General features: G+C 41.5%; 1 protein-coding gene across 1 annotated transcript in view; it reads left to right on the forward strand.

The window, feature by feature from the left end:
- The window catches only part of sycp2l (synaptonemal complex protein 2-like), a 171,168-nt gene that overhangs the window by 88,009 nt on the left and 67,629 nt on the right, over positions 1-15,530 (forward strand). The window contains exons 11-12 of the mRNA XM_043719016.2: positions 12,622-12,774; positions 13,241-13,362. Coding sequence (XP_043574951.2) covers positions 12,622-12,774; positions 13,241-13,362 — 275 coding nt within the window. The remainder of the gene's footprint in view (positions 1-12,621; positions 12,775-13,240; positions 13,363-15,530) is intronic.

Consider the following 15,530-nt stretch of genomic DNA (forward strand, 5'->3'; position numbering starts at 1 on the left):
GATAGATGCATTAGTCAGAGGGAAATGGGTCTGGGCAGATTACTCTTCAGAGGGTCAGTTGGGCTGAAGGGCCTGTTTCCACACTGCAGGGAATCTAATCTAATACTAGGTAACAGTAAGCCTCCAGTGAAGCACTTTTTATTTGTGTTTAGGTTTCCTTGGGTTGGTGATGTCATTTCCTGTTCTTTTTCTCAGGGGGTGGTAAATGGGATCCAAGTGAATGTGTGTGTTGATAGAGTTATTTCAACAAGCCACCACACACTGCAACGCAGAGGAAAATCACCTATACGGTGTATTCAAAAAGAACGGGACCCAATGAACACAGTTGGCCGATTTCTCAGCAACAAACCCAAACAAGTAGACAAAACACGTCTAGAAGCCCTAGTCACTCTTCTCAACATCAAAGACATCTTGGAAATGACTACTCAAACCCCTTGGCATCATGGTAGCCCACAAACCCACCAACACAATAAAACACCAGCTAATGAACTTGGAAGACCCTATACAGACAACAAGCAAAACTAATGTCATGTGCAAAATATTTTACAAGAACTGTGACAAAGACTACATTGGACAAACAGGCAGAAAGCTAGCCACCAGGATACATAAACATTAACTCACCACAAAAAGACATGACCCTCTCTCACTAGTATCTTTACATACAGATGAGGAAGAACACCACTTCGACTGGGACAACACATTCATCCTAGGACAAGCCAAACAGCAATACACACGAGAAGTCCTAGAATCATGGCGTTCCAACTGAAACTCTATCAACAAACACATTAACTTGGATCCCATTTACCACCCCATGAGAAAAAGAACAGGAAATGACAAAATCGTGGGAAATGACATCACCAATTCAAGAAAACCTAAACACATAAATAAAAAGTTTCACTGGAGGCTCACTGATTATGTCACCTACTATGGTGACAAAACATCTGAAAATGAACCTTCCAGCTCAGCGAGCAAACTTGCATCCAGAACCTCAACCTGAGCCACAAATCTTCTCAAAACTTGCGAACATCCTTACAGCCTCATGACGCCTTCCCCAAAACCCGAAGCAGCACTTCGCCTGCATTTCACTCAATCTTGTCTACTGTATTCGCTACTCAATGTGGTCTCTTTTTACATGGTGGAAATGATGTGCAGACAATGTGTCCATTTCACAGAACACCTGTGTTCTGCAGAAAAGACCCTGAGCTTCCAGTTCAACATACTTCAATGTACCACCATGTTCTCTTGGAGAAAGTGAGGACTGCAGATGCTGGAGATCAGAGCTGAAAATGTATTGTTGGAAAAGCGCAGCAGGTCAGACAGCATCCAAGGAGCAGGAGAATTGACGTTTCGGGCCTGAGCCCTTCTTCAGGAATCATGCCCGAAACATCGATTCTCCTGCTCCTTGGATGCTGCCTGACCTGCTGCGCTTTTCCAGCAACACATTTTCAGCTCTACCATGTTCTCTAGCCAACATGTCTATCTCAGGCTTGCTGCAGTTGTCCAGTGGAGCTCAACGCAAGCTGGAAGTAAGCACCTTGGTTTCTGCTTGGGAACACTGCAGCATTCGACTTCACATTGTGTTCAATAATTTTTAGGGCTTGAGTAGTTTTCACCATGCTTTCCCTCACGCCCACGCACTAGGCCTTGGCATCACATGGTCTGTTATCACACAACACCCATTGTCAGTCACTAATAGTTCCCCTTAGCAGATAATCATTGTCCCAAGACTGACCTGTAACCAGTCCTTTTGTCTGTCCAACTATTTTTATTTCTCCATGGGCTCTATCTCCGCTTATTATTTACTCTCTCCTCTCCCGCTGTCCCATCTTCTCTGTAATAACCATTCTTTTCCTAGCTGCCATCTGTTCTGAAGAAAGGTCACTCAAATCAATGTTAAATTTGATTTCTCTCCACGGATGGTGCCACACCTGCTGAGATTTTCCAGCAATTTCTGTTTTAGTTTCAGATTTCCAACATCTGTTCTTTCAGGCATTTACCCCTTGTGGGAGGATTTGATCATGTTGATGGGAGGGGTTTACACGAGTACATCAAAGTAGCTTTCTATAGGAGCACAACATAATTTTAGAAAAGATCAAGACAGTGAGTTCTGTCATGTGATGTCTCGAGAGTAACCTGAGACTCAGGAGTTTGAGGCAAGACAGAATGAGTTATGGGTGAGGATTGGTACATGGAATTACAATGTTATTGCAGGCATGTAAAAATTATAGGGTAATTTAGACCAGGAGATTTCAATGTCTTAATATCAATTGGGATAATAGCGTAAAGGATTTAACGAGGGGAGATTTCATGAAATGTGTACAAGAGAGCATTTTTTTATGTCCACACGTAGATGGTGCAGTGCTCAACCTAATTCTAAGGAATGCAGACTAACAGTCGGAGTATTTTCATGAAAGCAACTATAGCACCATATATTTCAAGTTTGAAAAAAAGAGAAAGTCTATAAAAGGGGTGTTAGATTGGGGTAAGGCAGAATTTATTAAAATAAGGTAGGATTGGGCCAAAATAGATTAGGAACATCTCTGAGGGGAACTCAACAGCAGAACAGTGGGAGACTTTCAGAAAGGTACTGGGGAAAAGTCTCTGGCTATTGACTCTATCTATTCCACTCATTATTTTGTACACCTTGATCAGGTCTCCTCTCTTCTTCCTTCTCTCCAGAGAGAAAAGAACAAGCTTATTCAACCTTTCTTCATAAGGCAGCATCCTGGTAAACCTTCTTTGCACCTTCTCCAAAGCCTCTGTATCTTTCCTATAGTAGGGCGACCAGAACTGGACACAATATTCCAAGTCTGGTCTTAACAGGGACTTGTAGAGCTGCAGCAAAACCTCATGGCTCATAAACTCAATCCCCCTGTTAATGAAAGCCAAAACACCATATGCTTTTTTAACAACCCTATCCATGTGGGTGCAACTTTGAGGGATCTATGTACTTGCACACACAGGTCCCTCTGTTCCTCCACACTGCCAAGAATCCTGTCTTTAATCCTATATTCGGCATTCAAGTTTGATCTTCCAAAATGCATCTCTTTGCATTTATCCAGGTTGAACTCCATCTGCCATTTCCCAGCCCAGCTCTGCATCCAGTCTATCGCGCCTCCCAACCTTTTGTGTCATCTGAAAATTTACTAACACACCCCTCAACCTCCTCATCCAAGCCATTTATAAAAACTGCAAAGAGCAGAGGCCCAAGAACAGAGCCTTGCGGGGACCCCACTCAACACTGTCCTCCAGGCAGAATACTTTCCATCTACAATCACTCTCTCCCTTCTGTCAGCCAGCCGATTCTGAATCCAGATAGCCAAATCTCCCTGTATCCCTACTTCCTGACTTTATCAATGAGCCTACCATGGGGAACCCTATCAAACGCCTTGCTGAAGTCCATATACACCACACTCACTGCTTGACCATTGTCGACCTGTCTTGACATCTCCTCAAAGAACTCAATAAAATTTGAGAGGCATGACCTACCCCTCACGAAGCCATGCCTTGCCACACTATGCTTTGCCAAATAGTCATAAACCCTATCCCTCAATTCTTTCCAAATCTTTGTTGACCACAAGACTGATCAGTCTGTAATTGCCAGGGATTTCCCTATTACCCTTCTTGAAAAGAGGAACAACATTCACCTCCTTCCAATCCTCCAGTACGACTCCTGTGGAGAGTGAGGAGGTGACAAAGGAGTGCTCAATGAATGGCAGCACGCCACAAACCTAAAGAAGAGATAATAACACTACAGAGATTTACAGTGGGTAGATTTCTTAAAATATATACAGAAGATAGTCAATTAAGTACTGGACCTAATTCTAGGGAATGAAGACGAACGGTCATGGACTTTTTCAGTGATAGCGAGCATAGAACAGCACAGAACAGGCCCTTCAACCCACGATGTTGTGCCGACCACTGATCCTCATGTATGCCCCTCAAATTTCTGTGACCATATGCGTGTCCAGTAGTCTCTTAAATGTCCCCAATGACCTTGCTTCAATAACTGCTGCTGGCAACGCATTCCATGCTCTCTCAACTCTGTAAAGAACCCGCCTCTGACATCTCTATACTTTCCTCCAACTAGCTTAAAACTAGACCCCTCGTGTTAGTCATTTCTGCCCTTGGGAATATTCTCTGGCTATCGACTCTATCTATGCCTTTGTCCTGCCACCTATTCTGCTACTGTCATGCACTTTGGTATGATCTGCCTGTATAGCATGCAAAATGACAGTTTTTACTGCTTCTCAGTACATATGCCAACAATAAATCTTACTGAAAATAATGGCAGGTTTAAGGACATCCATAGGCATTCTTAATTAGAAGGAAACATCTTTGCTGAAATTTACAATCTGCCCTTCTCTCTAATGAGACTGACTCTGAATTACACCAGTCAGAATGCTGCAGTGTGTGACACACAATGCTTTAATAAGGCCTAATGTTGACCAGTTAGAGATGGCTGGCATGAGCTAGGGAACTATCGACTTTAGAACTATGGGCCTTGACATCAGTGGTGGGCACGATGCTGTAGAGGATTCTGAGGGACAGGCTTTACATGTATTTGGAAAGGCAAGGACTGATCAGGAATAGTCAACATGGCTTTGTACATGGGAAATTATGTTTTGCTAACTTGATTTGAGTATTTTGAAGAAATAATGGAGATTTGATGAGGGCAGAGCAGTGACTATGATTTATATGGACTTCAGTAAGTCCCTTATGGTAGACTGGTTAGCAAGGTTAGATCACGTGGAATATGGGGAGAACTCGCCATTTGGATACAAAACTGGAGACCTGTGACCAGTGGAGTGCCATAAGGATTGGTGCTGGGTTCACTGTTTTTGTCATTTATATAAATGGTTTGGATGTAAATATAGGAGGTATAATTAGTAAGTTTGCAGATGAGACCAACATTGGCGCTGTAGTGGACAGTGAAGAAAGTTACCTCAGCGCAATGGGTCAGATGGACCAATGGGCTAAGGAGTGGCAGATGGAGTTTAGTTTAGATAGGCAAATCTTAGCAGGACTTGTACAGTTAATGGTAAGGTCCTGAGGAGTGTTGTTGAATAGAGACCTTGGAGTACAGGTTCATAGTTCCTTGAAAGTGGAGTTGCAGGTAGATAGGATAGTGAAGGTGTCTTGTATGCTTTCCTTTATTGGTCAGAACGTTGAGTGTGGGAGATTATGTTGTGGCTATACAGAACATTGGTTAGACCAGTGTACAATTCTGGTCTCCTTCCTATTGGAAAAATATTGTGAAACCTGAAAGGGTTCAGAAAAGATTTACAAGGATGTTGCCAGGGTTGGAGGATTTGAGCTTTAGGGAGAGGCTGAATAGGCTGTGGCTATTTTCCTTGGAGCATACGAAGTAGAGGTTTATAAAATCATGAGGGGCATGGATAGGATAAACAGACAAGGTCTTCCCCTTGGGATAGGGGAGTCCAGAACTAGAGGGCATAGTTTCAGAGTGAGAGGGGAAAAGATTTAAAAGGGACCTAAGGGGCAAGGCTTTCACGCAGAGGGTGGTACATGTATGGAATGAGCTGCCAGAGAAAGTAGTGGAGGCTGGTACAATTACAAAATTTTAAAAGGCAAGTGGATGCGTATATGAATAGGAAGGGTTTAGATTTTCCTGCTCCTTGGATACTGTCTGCCCTGCTGTGCTTTTCCAGCAACACACACTCAACTCTGATCTCCAGCATCTGCAGACCTCACCGTCTCCCAGGGTTTAAAGGGAGTTGAGCCAAATACTGTCAAATTGGATTAATTTAGGATCTCTTGTTGGAGTGAGCGAATTGGACCAAAGGGTTTGTTTCCATGCTGTACATCTCTATGACTTGAAGTCAGAAGCTGAACAAATTAAGAAGCTTCTATATACAACTGGACAGTAAATGATGACATTATAGTTTGTAATGGGTAGAAGAGGCAACAAATACTTTTAAGTCACTGAAAGCTTTAGACAATTACAATTAACTTTAGGAGAAATAAACATCTTGAAGGCAAGATTTAACAGCAGTTTAGCTTCTATAGATTTGATTAATGACAGATTAGTGGAGGTAGATTAGCTATGACTTAAATTCAGAGTTTGAGAGATTCAGCTGTTTATAGGAACTCACGCATCTTCATCAGATTTATTGCAACCTCAATAATGTTTTACTGTCGAGAAAGCATTATAAATCAATCCCAAGAGGTGAAGATCAAACTTACCACAGGAGATCAGAGTTCATTCAGTTTTTAAGGTATAAAACTACAAAAGATGTATATTAAAATATCAGATAGCAATTAGGGCAGTTCGTAGATACTAAAAATCCTAAACTTGGTTGAAGAAAGAAATCTCTCAGGCACAGGCAGTGTCCAGCCATTAAAATTGAATGTTTTATCTATAATAAAGGTCATTTTCAGAAAGTATTGATATGAGGTAATCACAAAAACAAGAAATCAAATAATTAATTCACTACGCAGATTAATGAGGTAAGAGAAGAAACGACTTAATTGTTTCCAAGGGTATTTGATAATCCAAACTTTGCCTTTTGGGAAGATGTTATTTATATCAGTGGCACCTCACTCATTTCAAGCTTGAAAGGTAGGTGAGTGTCACTGTTATGACATTGCAAACCATGGTTGAAAGTATACTGGCTATATCCAACAATAGTGCAACTAGTCTCCAAGATCTATGCTGCAACCAATCCCCCAACACAAGGGCCATTAACTATGAATGAACCTGTATCTCTTTCACAATCAAGAATTCTTACTCTTCCGGATGATCATGTGTTTTGGCTTGCATCTTAAAATGGCAGAAGGCGTTGAACTAGTCAAAGTCAAGAGAGACCAGGTGAAGCATTCCATTAAGAAACAGCCAGTTATGGAACAAGTGGTAGACTTCATAGACGCCCCCCTCGATTCACGGGGGTGGAGGAGCCAGGGTGGGTGGAGAGCCAGGAGGGCCCAGGGAGGGGGGCTAGGATCTCCAAAGACGTTGAAGATCTCCAAGCCCACTGTGAAACTATGATTACATTGGATTAGCAGAAATGTTTTCCACTGCTATCAACTCCAGAGAAAGTTCTGACTGCAAGAATCCATAAGCAAAGAGTGAGCTAATATTGGCAACCGCAACACCACTAAATAGTATATCCCACTTGTGCTCACTGAGGCGTTTTCAGCCAAGCTAACTTTGAGGTAACAACTTGGCGAGCAAATAGCACACAAATGTAATCTGATGTCAGATGCTGAGGTGATTCAGAAGGCACAAGTTTAAAAGTAAATTTAACTTCCTTATCTTCCCATAAAGAATCCTCAATAATGCAGAGATTATGCTGAGCAAGAAGCAATCCTTAAACAATAGAGCTAAGGATGGGAGTGTGGTGGTTTCTCATCTGCAGTCAGAGTCTGAATTAAAGTGTCTAATCTAATGATAAAATAGAGTCTACTTGTATTTCAACATTTTTACCAACTAAATAAAATAAAAATCTGCTCTCTGGTTGAAGTTGTGGTGCTCCAACCTCCTGTAAGCCATGACTGAGAAGGAACAACTGATGTCCACAAGTCTAGGATACAGTCCAGAAGAAATTGCTTGGATCAAGTATCCAGGATCTTTCAAAAAAGAAATTGCTTGTTTGAACAGGATGGTTGTTCTTCACAAAGAAAATGAGATTAAAAGTACTCAAGTTGTTGCAGCAGTTTGTCTCCTGTGAAGGAAATAGAAGAGACTAAAGGTCCTTCAGTTTTGGTCACACTCCGTCCCCTCATTCAGCGACAGAGTCAAAATCAATTGTCTTAAAAGTAGACATCGACAAATCTTGAAAGTCCAAAGTGAAAGCATTCTCAACTTCTCGTAAAACTTTTAAACTCCCTGAATTTGGAAAGTCAGAGTCTTTGGAGATTGTGGACTAGTAGACTAATGTTAAATGTAATAGAACATATAACGTAGAATTGTACAGAATGATGTTGTGCCGAACATGACGCCAAATTAAAGTAACCCCTTCTGCCTGCCTGTAGTCCATATCCCTTTATTCCTTGCATATTCATGTGCTTACCTAAGAGTCCCTTAAACACTCTTATCATACCTGCTTCTACAACTACCCCTGGAAGTGCATTCCAGACTCCCACCACATCTTAGAATCTATGCAAGATATACAGAAATGAGAAACAAACTTTGGAGGTGTGTAAGGGTCTGAAGGAGTTGACTGTGAGGAGTCCCTTCAGCACCATCCACTATAATGATCTCATACAGACTTGGTTAGAGAACAGCTGAGAAACTGAAAGGACTAAGACCTACTATCCAACTTTCTTCTTTCTCTCTGTTTCTTCTCTCACCCCAATTATCACTGTAACAGTGTTTGCTTTATAGGTGTTGGTGCTATTCCCTGTACTTTTCCCGGATTTGTTGCAGGCTGAAAATCATGTCAGTTGTGCCTCTTGATAAGTGGATGTTGCATTGAGATTTGGAGGAGCTCTTCAGCCATTGACAGGAAGAGGTCAAGGGAGATTCTTCCAAAGATTTTTACTGTGGCAGACAGTAGGTAAATCCTTCTGTCACTTCCACAGTGGGCCTTGTCTCCTTTCATGTAGATCACAATTACTCTGTCTGAGATCTCCCAGCATGCTCTTTTCCTTTCACACAAGTGCAATGAGGCTGTGGGTTCAAGTCAAAAATGTCTCACTGCTGTATTTAGTACTTCAGGGATTCCATCTGTGCCAGAGGCCTTGTTGTTTCTCAGCTGTTGAATGGCCTTTTTGTCCTCACGGCAGGTTGGAGGTGTACTGAGATAGTGACGGGTAGTGTGTTGGAAAATGATATCAAGTCTGTTTGTGTTGAAAGCTGCACCTTGGTTGAAGAGGCCTTTGAAGTGCTCTCACCAGCAGGCATTGACCAACTTTGAGCGACTCTCCATTTTTAGTTGTTGATGATGTAGGTTTGTGGGTATCTGAGTAGAAGGCTTTGATTGGACCGAAGAAGCAGCACGTATTGTCACTATTCATTAGTCACTGAGCCCCCATACTCTCCAACCATCACCTATATTTTAGGTAATAAGTTCTTTGCACTTTGGCCTTCAGTACCTTTTGGCTTGTTTCTTGCTCAAATTTTGGTGGAGCTGCCAGTTCAGTGCATTTGTGATCTAGGTGATCCTGGATCTCCTGATCACTTTTGTTGAGCCAGTTTTAGTGTTTCCAGGTCAAAAGCTAAGAGTTTCCATACAGGTGCTCACTATACTGAAGTTAAGGTGGATCAGGTGCCATGGAGACTCTGTGACTCTGGCATATTAGTCGTAGTCAGGTGGTGCTGACTGAATAGGTCTATCTTGGGCCTTCGAGTCCAACAACATTGAGTCTCATGCGGTTAGAGTTGTATTCAGAAACTGATGAAACTCAGCAGGACTGGCAGCATTTCTGGGACAAAAGCAGAGTTAACGTTTCGAATTCAGTGACTCTCCATAACTTTTTTTAATTTGCCTTTGTATGTTTCAGGCTGGGTTGACAAATAGTAGAGCAGATTAGTCGGTGGTTAGTCCAGTAGTTGTTGACTCTGGTTATGAGAAAGGTGATGTATAGATCTTTGCAGTCCCTCATTTGAATGAGGAAGTCTGTTAGGTTGGAGTGAGGCTGTTGCCATGCAGTCTTGGACTTGTCCAGCTGACAGAGCATAGAGTTTTAAGCACTTTCTCTGGAAGTGAGCTTTGTTGGAGTTTGTTTTCCCCCAACTAGAGTTGATGTTTTGAGCATAAGCTCTTCATCACGTGACATTCCTGATGAAGGGCTTATGCTCGAACTGTCAACTCTAACTCCTTCCTCATCTAAAATACCTTTTCCAAAGGTTTGTATCCCTCCTGACTCTGACATTGAAAAGGACCATCAATTTGTCTTCCTTGGTGTTTCTAGGCAGTGATTCTTTGAGGCTGGTGTTGAATGCCCCTTTTTTCTCATTTAATGAATTGGGGTGTAGGCACTGACAGCCTGTAATTTTTTTTGCTCATTTGTGGGACTTGGGTGTCACTGGCTGGTCAGCATTGATAGACCATCCCTATTTACCCTTGAAAAGGTAGTGCTTCTCGTAGAGCTTTTGGGTCTGGGTGAGTGGTGGGTTCATAAGGCATCAACTTAACACAGGGATTCATTGAGGAATCTGACCAACTCATTTCTCATGGTGAACCTGTAGAGATGGCATTGTGTTTTTGGTTTGTTTTTCCACAAGATGTAATCAGCATCGTGTTCTTTAAGCTGGCCATCTCCTGCCAGTCATGTTTCACTTGGGGATAGTACTGTCAATGGGGGACGTGGGTGTGTAAGGGTGGCAGATGCCTTTGTATGGATTTAACGAAGGATGGTCATTGCACATCAACTGCCGCACTTGTCATTGCCAGTCTCTACCATAATGGAGTCGAAGGTAAGGCCAATGGTGGTGGCAACCAGCAGTATCTAGGTGTTGGAAAGGCATCCTGGATGGCTTGCCAGCTTAAGCTTCTGTAGCGGCAGATTAAATATCAATCAAGATGGTACCAAGTGAGCAGGGAGAGGCCACTCCTTTCATTGTGGTAACTGTCTCTGGAGGATGGTGGTGGAGGGTTGGTTTTCAGACTGGAAGCCTGTGACCAGTGGAGTCACGGCGGCACGGTGGCACAGTGGTTAGCACTGCTGCCTCGCAGCGCCAGAGACCCGGGTTCAATTCCCGACTCAGGCGACTGACTGTGTGGAGTTTGCACGTTCTCCCCGTGTCTGCGTGGGTTTCCTCCGGGGGCTCTGGTTTCCTCCCACAGTCCAAAGATGTGCAAGTCAGGTGAATTGGCCATGCTAAATTGCCCGTAGTGTTAGGTAAAGGGGTAAATGTAGGGGAATGGGTGGGTTACGCTTCGGCGGGTCGGTGTGGACTTGTTGGGCCGAAGGGCCTGTTTCCACACTGTAAGTAATCTAAAAAAAAATAGTGCCACAAGGATCGATGCTGGATCCACTACTTTTCATCATTTATATAAATGATTTGGATGCGAGCATATGAGGTATAATCAGTAAGTTTGCAGATGACACCAACATTGGGGGTGTAGTGGACAACGAAGAAGGTAACCTCCGAGATTACAACAGGATCTTGATCAGATAGGCCAATGGGCTGAGAAGTGGCAGATGGAATTTAATTCAGATAAATGCGAGGTGCTACATTTTGGAAAAGCAAATCTTAGCAGGACTTATACACTTAATGGTAAGGTTCTAGGGAGTGTTGCTGAACAAAGACCTTGCAGTGCAGTTTCATAGCTCCTTGAAAGTGGAGTCGCAGGTAGATAGGATAGTGAAGAAGGCGTTTGGTATGCTTTCCTTTATTGGTCAGAGTATTGAATACAGGAGTTGGGAGGTCCTGTTGCGGCTGTACAGGACATTGGTTAGGCCACTGTTGGAATATTGCTTACAATTCTGGTCTCTTTCCTATCAAAGGATGTTGTGAAACTTGAAAGGGTTCAGAAAAGATTTATAAGGATGTTGCCAGGTTTAGAGGATCTGAGCTATAGGGAGAGGTCGAATAGGCTGGTGCTGTTTTCCCTGGATCTTTGGAGGATGAGGGGTGACCTTACGGAGGTTTATAAAATCATGAGCATGGATAGGATAAATACATAAAATCTTTTCCTTAGGTGAAGGATTCCAGAACTTGAGGGCATAGGTTTATGGTGAGAGGGGAACCATATTAGTAGACCTAAGGGGCAACCTTTTCACAGAGGGTGGTGCATGTGTGGAATGAGCTGCCAGAGGAAGAGGTGGATGCAAGACATCTGGATGGGTATATGCATACGAAGGGTTTGGAGGGGTATGGGCCAGGTGCTGGCAGGTGGGACTAGATTAAGTTAGGATCTCTGGTCGGCATGGGTGAGTTGAACCGAAGGGTTTGTTTCTCTGCTGTACAGCTCTATGACTCTACAGCAAGACACTTCTTTCCTTAGTATCACTTAGCCCATAGAATTTTTAAAAAAGTAAGTAAAATAGTCCAGTGTGTAGCTAAAAACAAAATTAATAAGTACACCAATAATAGACAAGAGCATGTTCTGATGCTGTGCATTCATTAAAAACAAGTATTGGGGTCAAAGAATTTAGAAAAAGGTGAACAGTTCAAAATACACAGTATGCTGTTCTGTTATGATCAGAGTAAAATCTTTTGGAAAAGCCAAGAAAAACCAGTGGACCCAAGTTAGTATGCATTTAATCATTTAGCAGTCAGTCCAAAGTACACCAACCTCTCCAGTATGAAGCAATGATTAACTACAAAGAAGGGCAAAGTAAGAAGAAAATCTGAAGCCAATCTCATGAAATAGTTTTCTGAATTACAGAAGTCCATTGGCAAATTTCCCAAGATTATCCATTTTATATCCTGAGAATGGTTAAACTGAACCCTTATATATGCCTTCATTTCTTTTGGACATAGTTTCTCATTTCCAATCATCATACTAGTCTGAAAAGCCACTCTTAATCATCTTGGCTTTGCCCATCAAAAATGTGTCATTCACACACTTATCAGTCCTAAATCTACACCTCTCTGCTAATTAGTGTGGACGGGATGTAAATTCATTTTCAACTTCCATATTTCAATTTTTTTATGATCAGTAAAATAAAATGTGACATGTTTATCACAAATTGTATTTGCCTCTGCAGATGATATGTTCACGGTGCAACAGTCCACAAGCACTCCCTCAGAAAGGCCTGTTGGTGATGATAGTTATCTGAATAAAGATGAAGCCATACTAACACCTCTTCTACCATTTAAAGCAAAAAGGCTGTTTGCATCATCTGAGAAGTCTGACAAAGGTGAGAGTTAATATTTTTGCTATTAGAAATGCCAGTTGTATTTTTCAGTGGGAATTTACATTTCTAATTTTTCTATTTAAGGTTTTTTAATGTAAGCATAATATTCCTTTTATCCCATATTTTCCATACATAGATATTGGACAAAATGATCTCACAGATTAGTCTTTCAAAATGGTGCTGCGTGTAGACGTGCACATATAATGGTGAAATAATGCGATCTTTCAGATGGAATTCATAGAAATTGTAATTATTTCAGCAATTTGGAGTGGTGAGTTAGCTTCCATGTGAGGTTGAAATATGGGATCACTGACGAGATTACATTTATAGTAGGCTAACCCTTATTAGAAGATGGTTGATTTATTCTATTGCTGTAAACTGTGTTCTACTACAATATACTTGAGAAATGTCGATGCTTAGAACTGAGAATTGGTTGTATTGATCCTGAACAGTTTGTTCTGTTAACTAGGATCACAAGAAATGGTGCAAGGAATCGAAAGGACACTCTCTGAGCTGGATTATGAAGAGTTGAGTGAGCTAAACCTCAGTGAAATATTTCAGAATTTCACTGAAGAAATGAGGAAGTTGAAGGTAAGTTGACTTTTAAAGAAGTTCTTAACATTTTGATGATCAAATAAATTTAACAAACTTCAGTGTTCAGTCTAATGGTTTTTACGTTTTGAGGTTAGTGCCTTGGTCACTCACACCGCGTTTATCTCTTGTTACTCTGAAATGTGGATTCGACACAACGGCCTTGACATCCATTTTTTCTCTCCATTATCTTGAGATTTTAGTATTTAATCCAAAACGTGAACATTTCAGCATTGTAAAATAGCAAGGTAAGTTGTACGGATTTGGAATAGTCAGTTCTAGGTATTCAAAAGGTTCTCATATTTGATTGAAGTATTTGCATATCTAACAGTTTGGTAATTTTGCCGAATTCCAGATATTTATTTTCTTGTGCACATAGGAGCAGGAGTCAGCATTTAGCCCTTTGAGCCTGTTTAACCATTCAAAAAGCAAATGTTAATTGATTTACATTTCAATTCCATTTACCTGCCTTTTGTTTCCTAACCCTCCATTTATTTGAATAACAAGAATCTTTCACTCAGTTTTATAATTCACAGTTGATTCAGCATTAATTGCTATTTGTGAAAGGGTTTCAATGAAGGTTACAAATTTCTATAACCCTTTGCATGAACTTCTTGACTCGTTTCAATTGTGAAAGGTCCAGCTTTAATTTGTACAACTTGCCATCAGTTAATAATCCCAACCAAGGAGACCTAGCTTCTCATATTTCAGCTTGCAAACTTTAGAACTTGATCAACCTTTTTGAATTCCAGGAAAAACAACCCTAGTTCATTAATCTCTTCCTGAACTAATCTTTATCATTGTGCATTCTTTAAATTTGAGCAGGTCCTCACTAGGTGTCATCAAATTGTAGCTTAGTACAGTTGGGTCTAGGTGGTATGCTATTCAGAGGTGATTGATGGGCGAAATGGCAACTTCCACTCTGTATGGATTTTATGACTGTGCCTTCTGACCTTCTAGATACAGAAATTATAGCATTCTGTTGGCCACCTTGATTTTCTATATTTGTTCATGACCTGTACACCTGGATTTTCATGTGTTTTTTTGACCTCCACTGTTTCGTAAGCAAGCTCTATGATCTCCAATTTAAAACTTTATATTTTTCAACATTGAAATAGCTGTGGCCAATATATTTACATTAATAACTGAGGGAGAGGGTTAAATTGAAGGAAAGAGTTCAAAAATTCCAAAAACAAATTCTTGACCAAAGGTGCAAGGTACAGAAAGGGTAGAAATATTTGCAGAGGAGTGCAGCAGAAATTAGAACCCAACAATGATAAAAAGTCAAATGCTTACAACTTTTTATTTGAATGCACGCAGCCTTTCTAACAAAATAGGTGAGTTGTCAACCCCAAATGGAAATAAATGAGCATGACATGACAGCTATTACAGAACCATGGCTGCTGGGTGGTCAAGACCTCCTGTTCAAAGGTATTCTCTGTTGCAGAAGGATGGGCAAAAAGAAAAGGAAGTGGGTAACTTTGTTCATAAAGTTAATGTCAGAGGAATTTGCCTAGAGATCACACAAAGCAAATTGGGTGAAATTGACATGCTGTTTATTGCAAGATATTGCTGGAAGAGAAATTGACTAAGCTGACACAGAACTGACAGTCTGTGCAGGTAGATCAGAATTTCTCTTCCTCGAGCTGAGGAAGAAGCCAGTTTTTATAATAATTCTGTACAATGAGGCTAATTAGAAATGGGGTAAATACAATGTATCTGGAAATGGAGTGAACGAGTTACAATGATGCTAATCGGAAAACGGTTATCAGAGGAATGTCCTAATTCCCTACATAAAGCAACCTCCTGACAGTAGCAATGGGTACCGAGCTTCCATTCCTCTTCGCAGGTAGGTGCTAATGTCGTCTCTGAAGTGGTGAGGTGCTTCCATTGTCTTGTCCTGGGAGTAGTACTCTTGCTTGTGCCTTTCTGTCTGACCTGTCGTTTGTGTGGCTTTGGTATTGCTGGGCTGTGAAACTGTCCTCGGGGCTTTGGGATGTCTGTGGTGCTCTATCGTTGTTAGCGTGTGCTTGAAGTGTATCCCCTTGTCTGCGATTGCTGTCTCGTTTCGCTTGTCAGCCTGCTTGGTCCCTGCTGAGGCATTCTGGTGTTTTTGGTACAGTTTGGCCAAGTTTGCTTTTGTGGGCCTATTATTTGTTGGCAGGGTG

This window comes from Chiloscyllium plagiosum, unplaced genomic scaffold, assembly GCF_037043375.1.
Source record: "Chiloscyllium plagiosum isolate Xiang-an unplaced genomic scaffold, Cpla_swu_hap1 HiC_scaffold_34, whole genome shotgun sequence".
NCBI lineage: Eukaryota > Metazoa > Chordata > Chondrichthyes > Orectolobiformes > Hemiscylliidae > Chiloscyllium > Chiloscyllium plagiosum.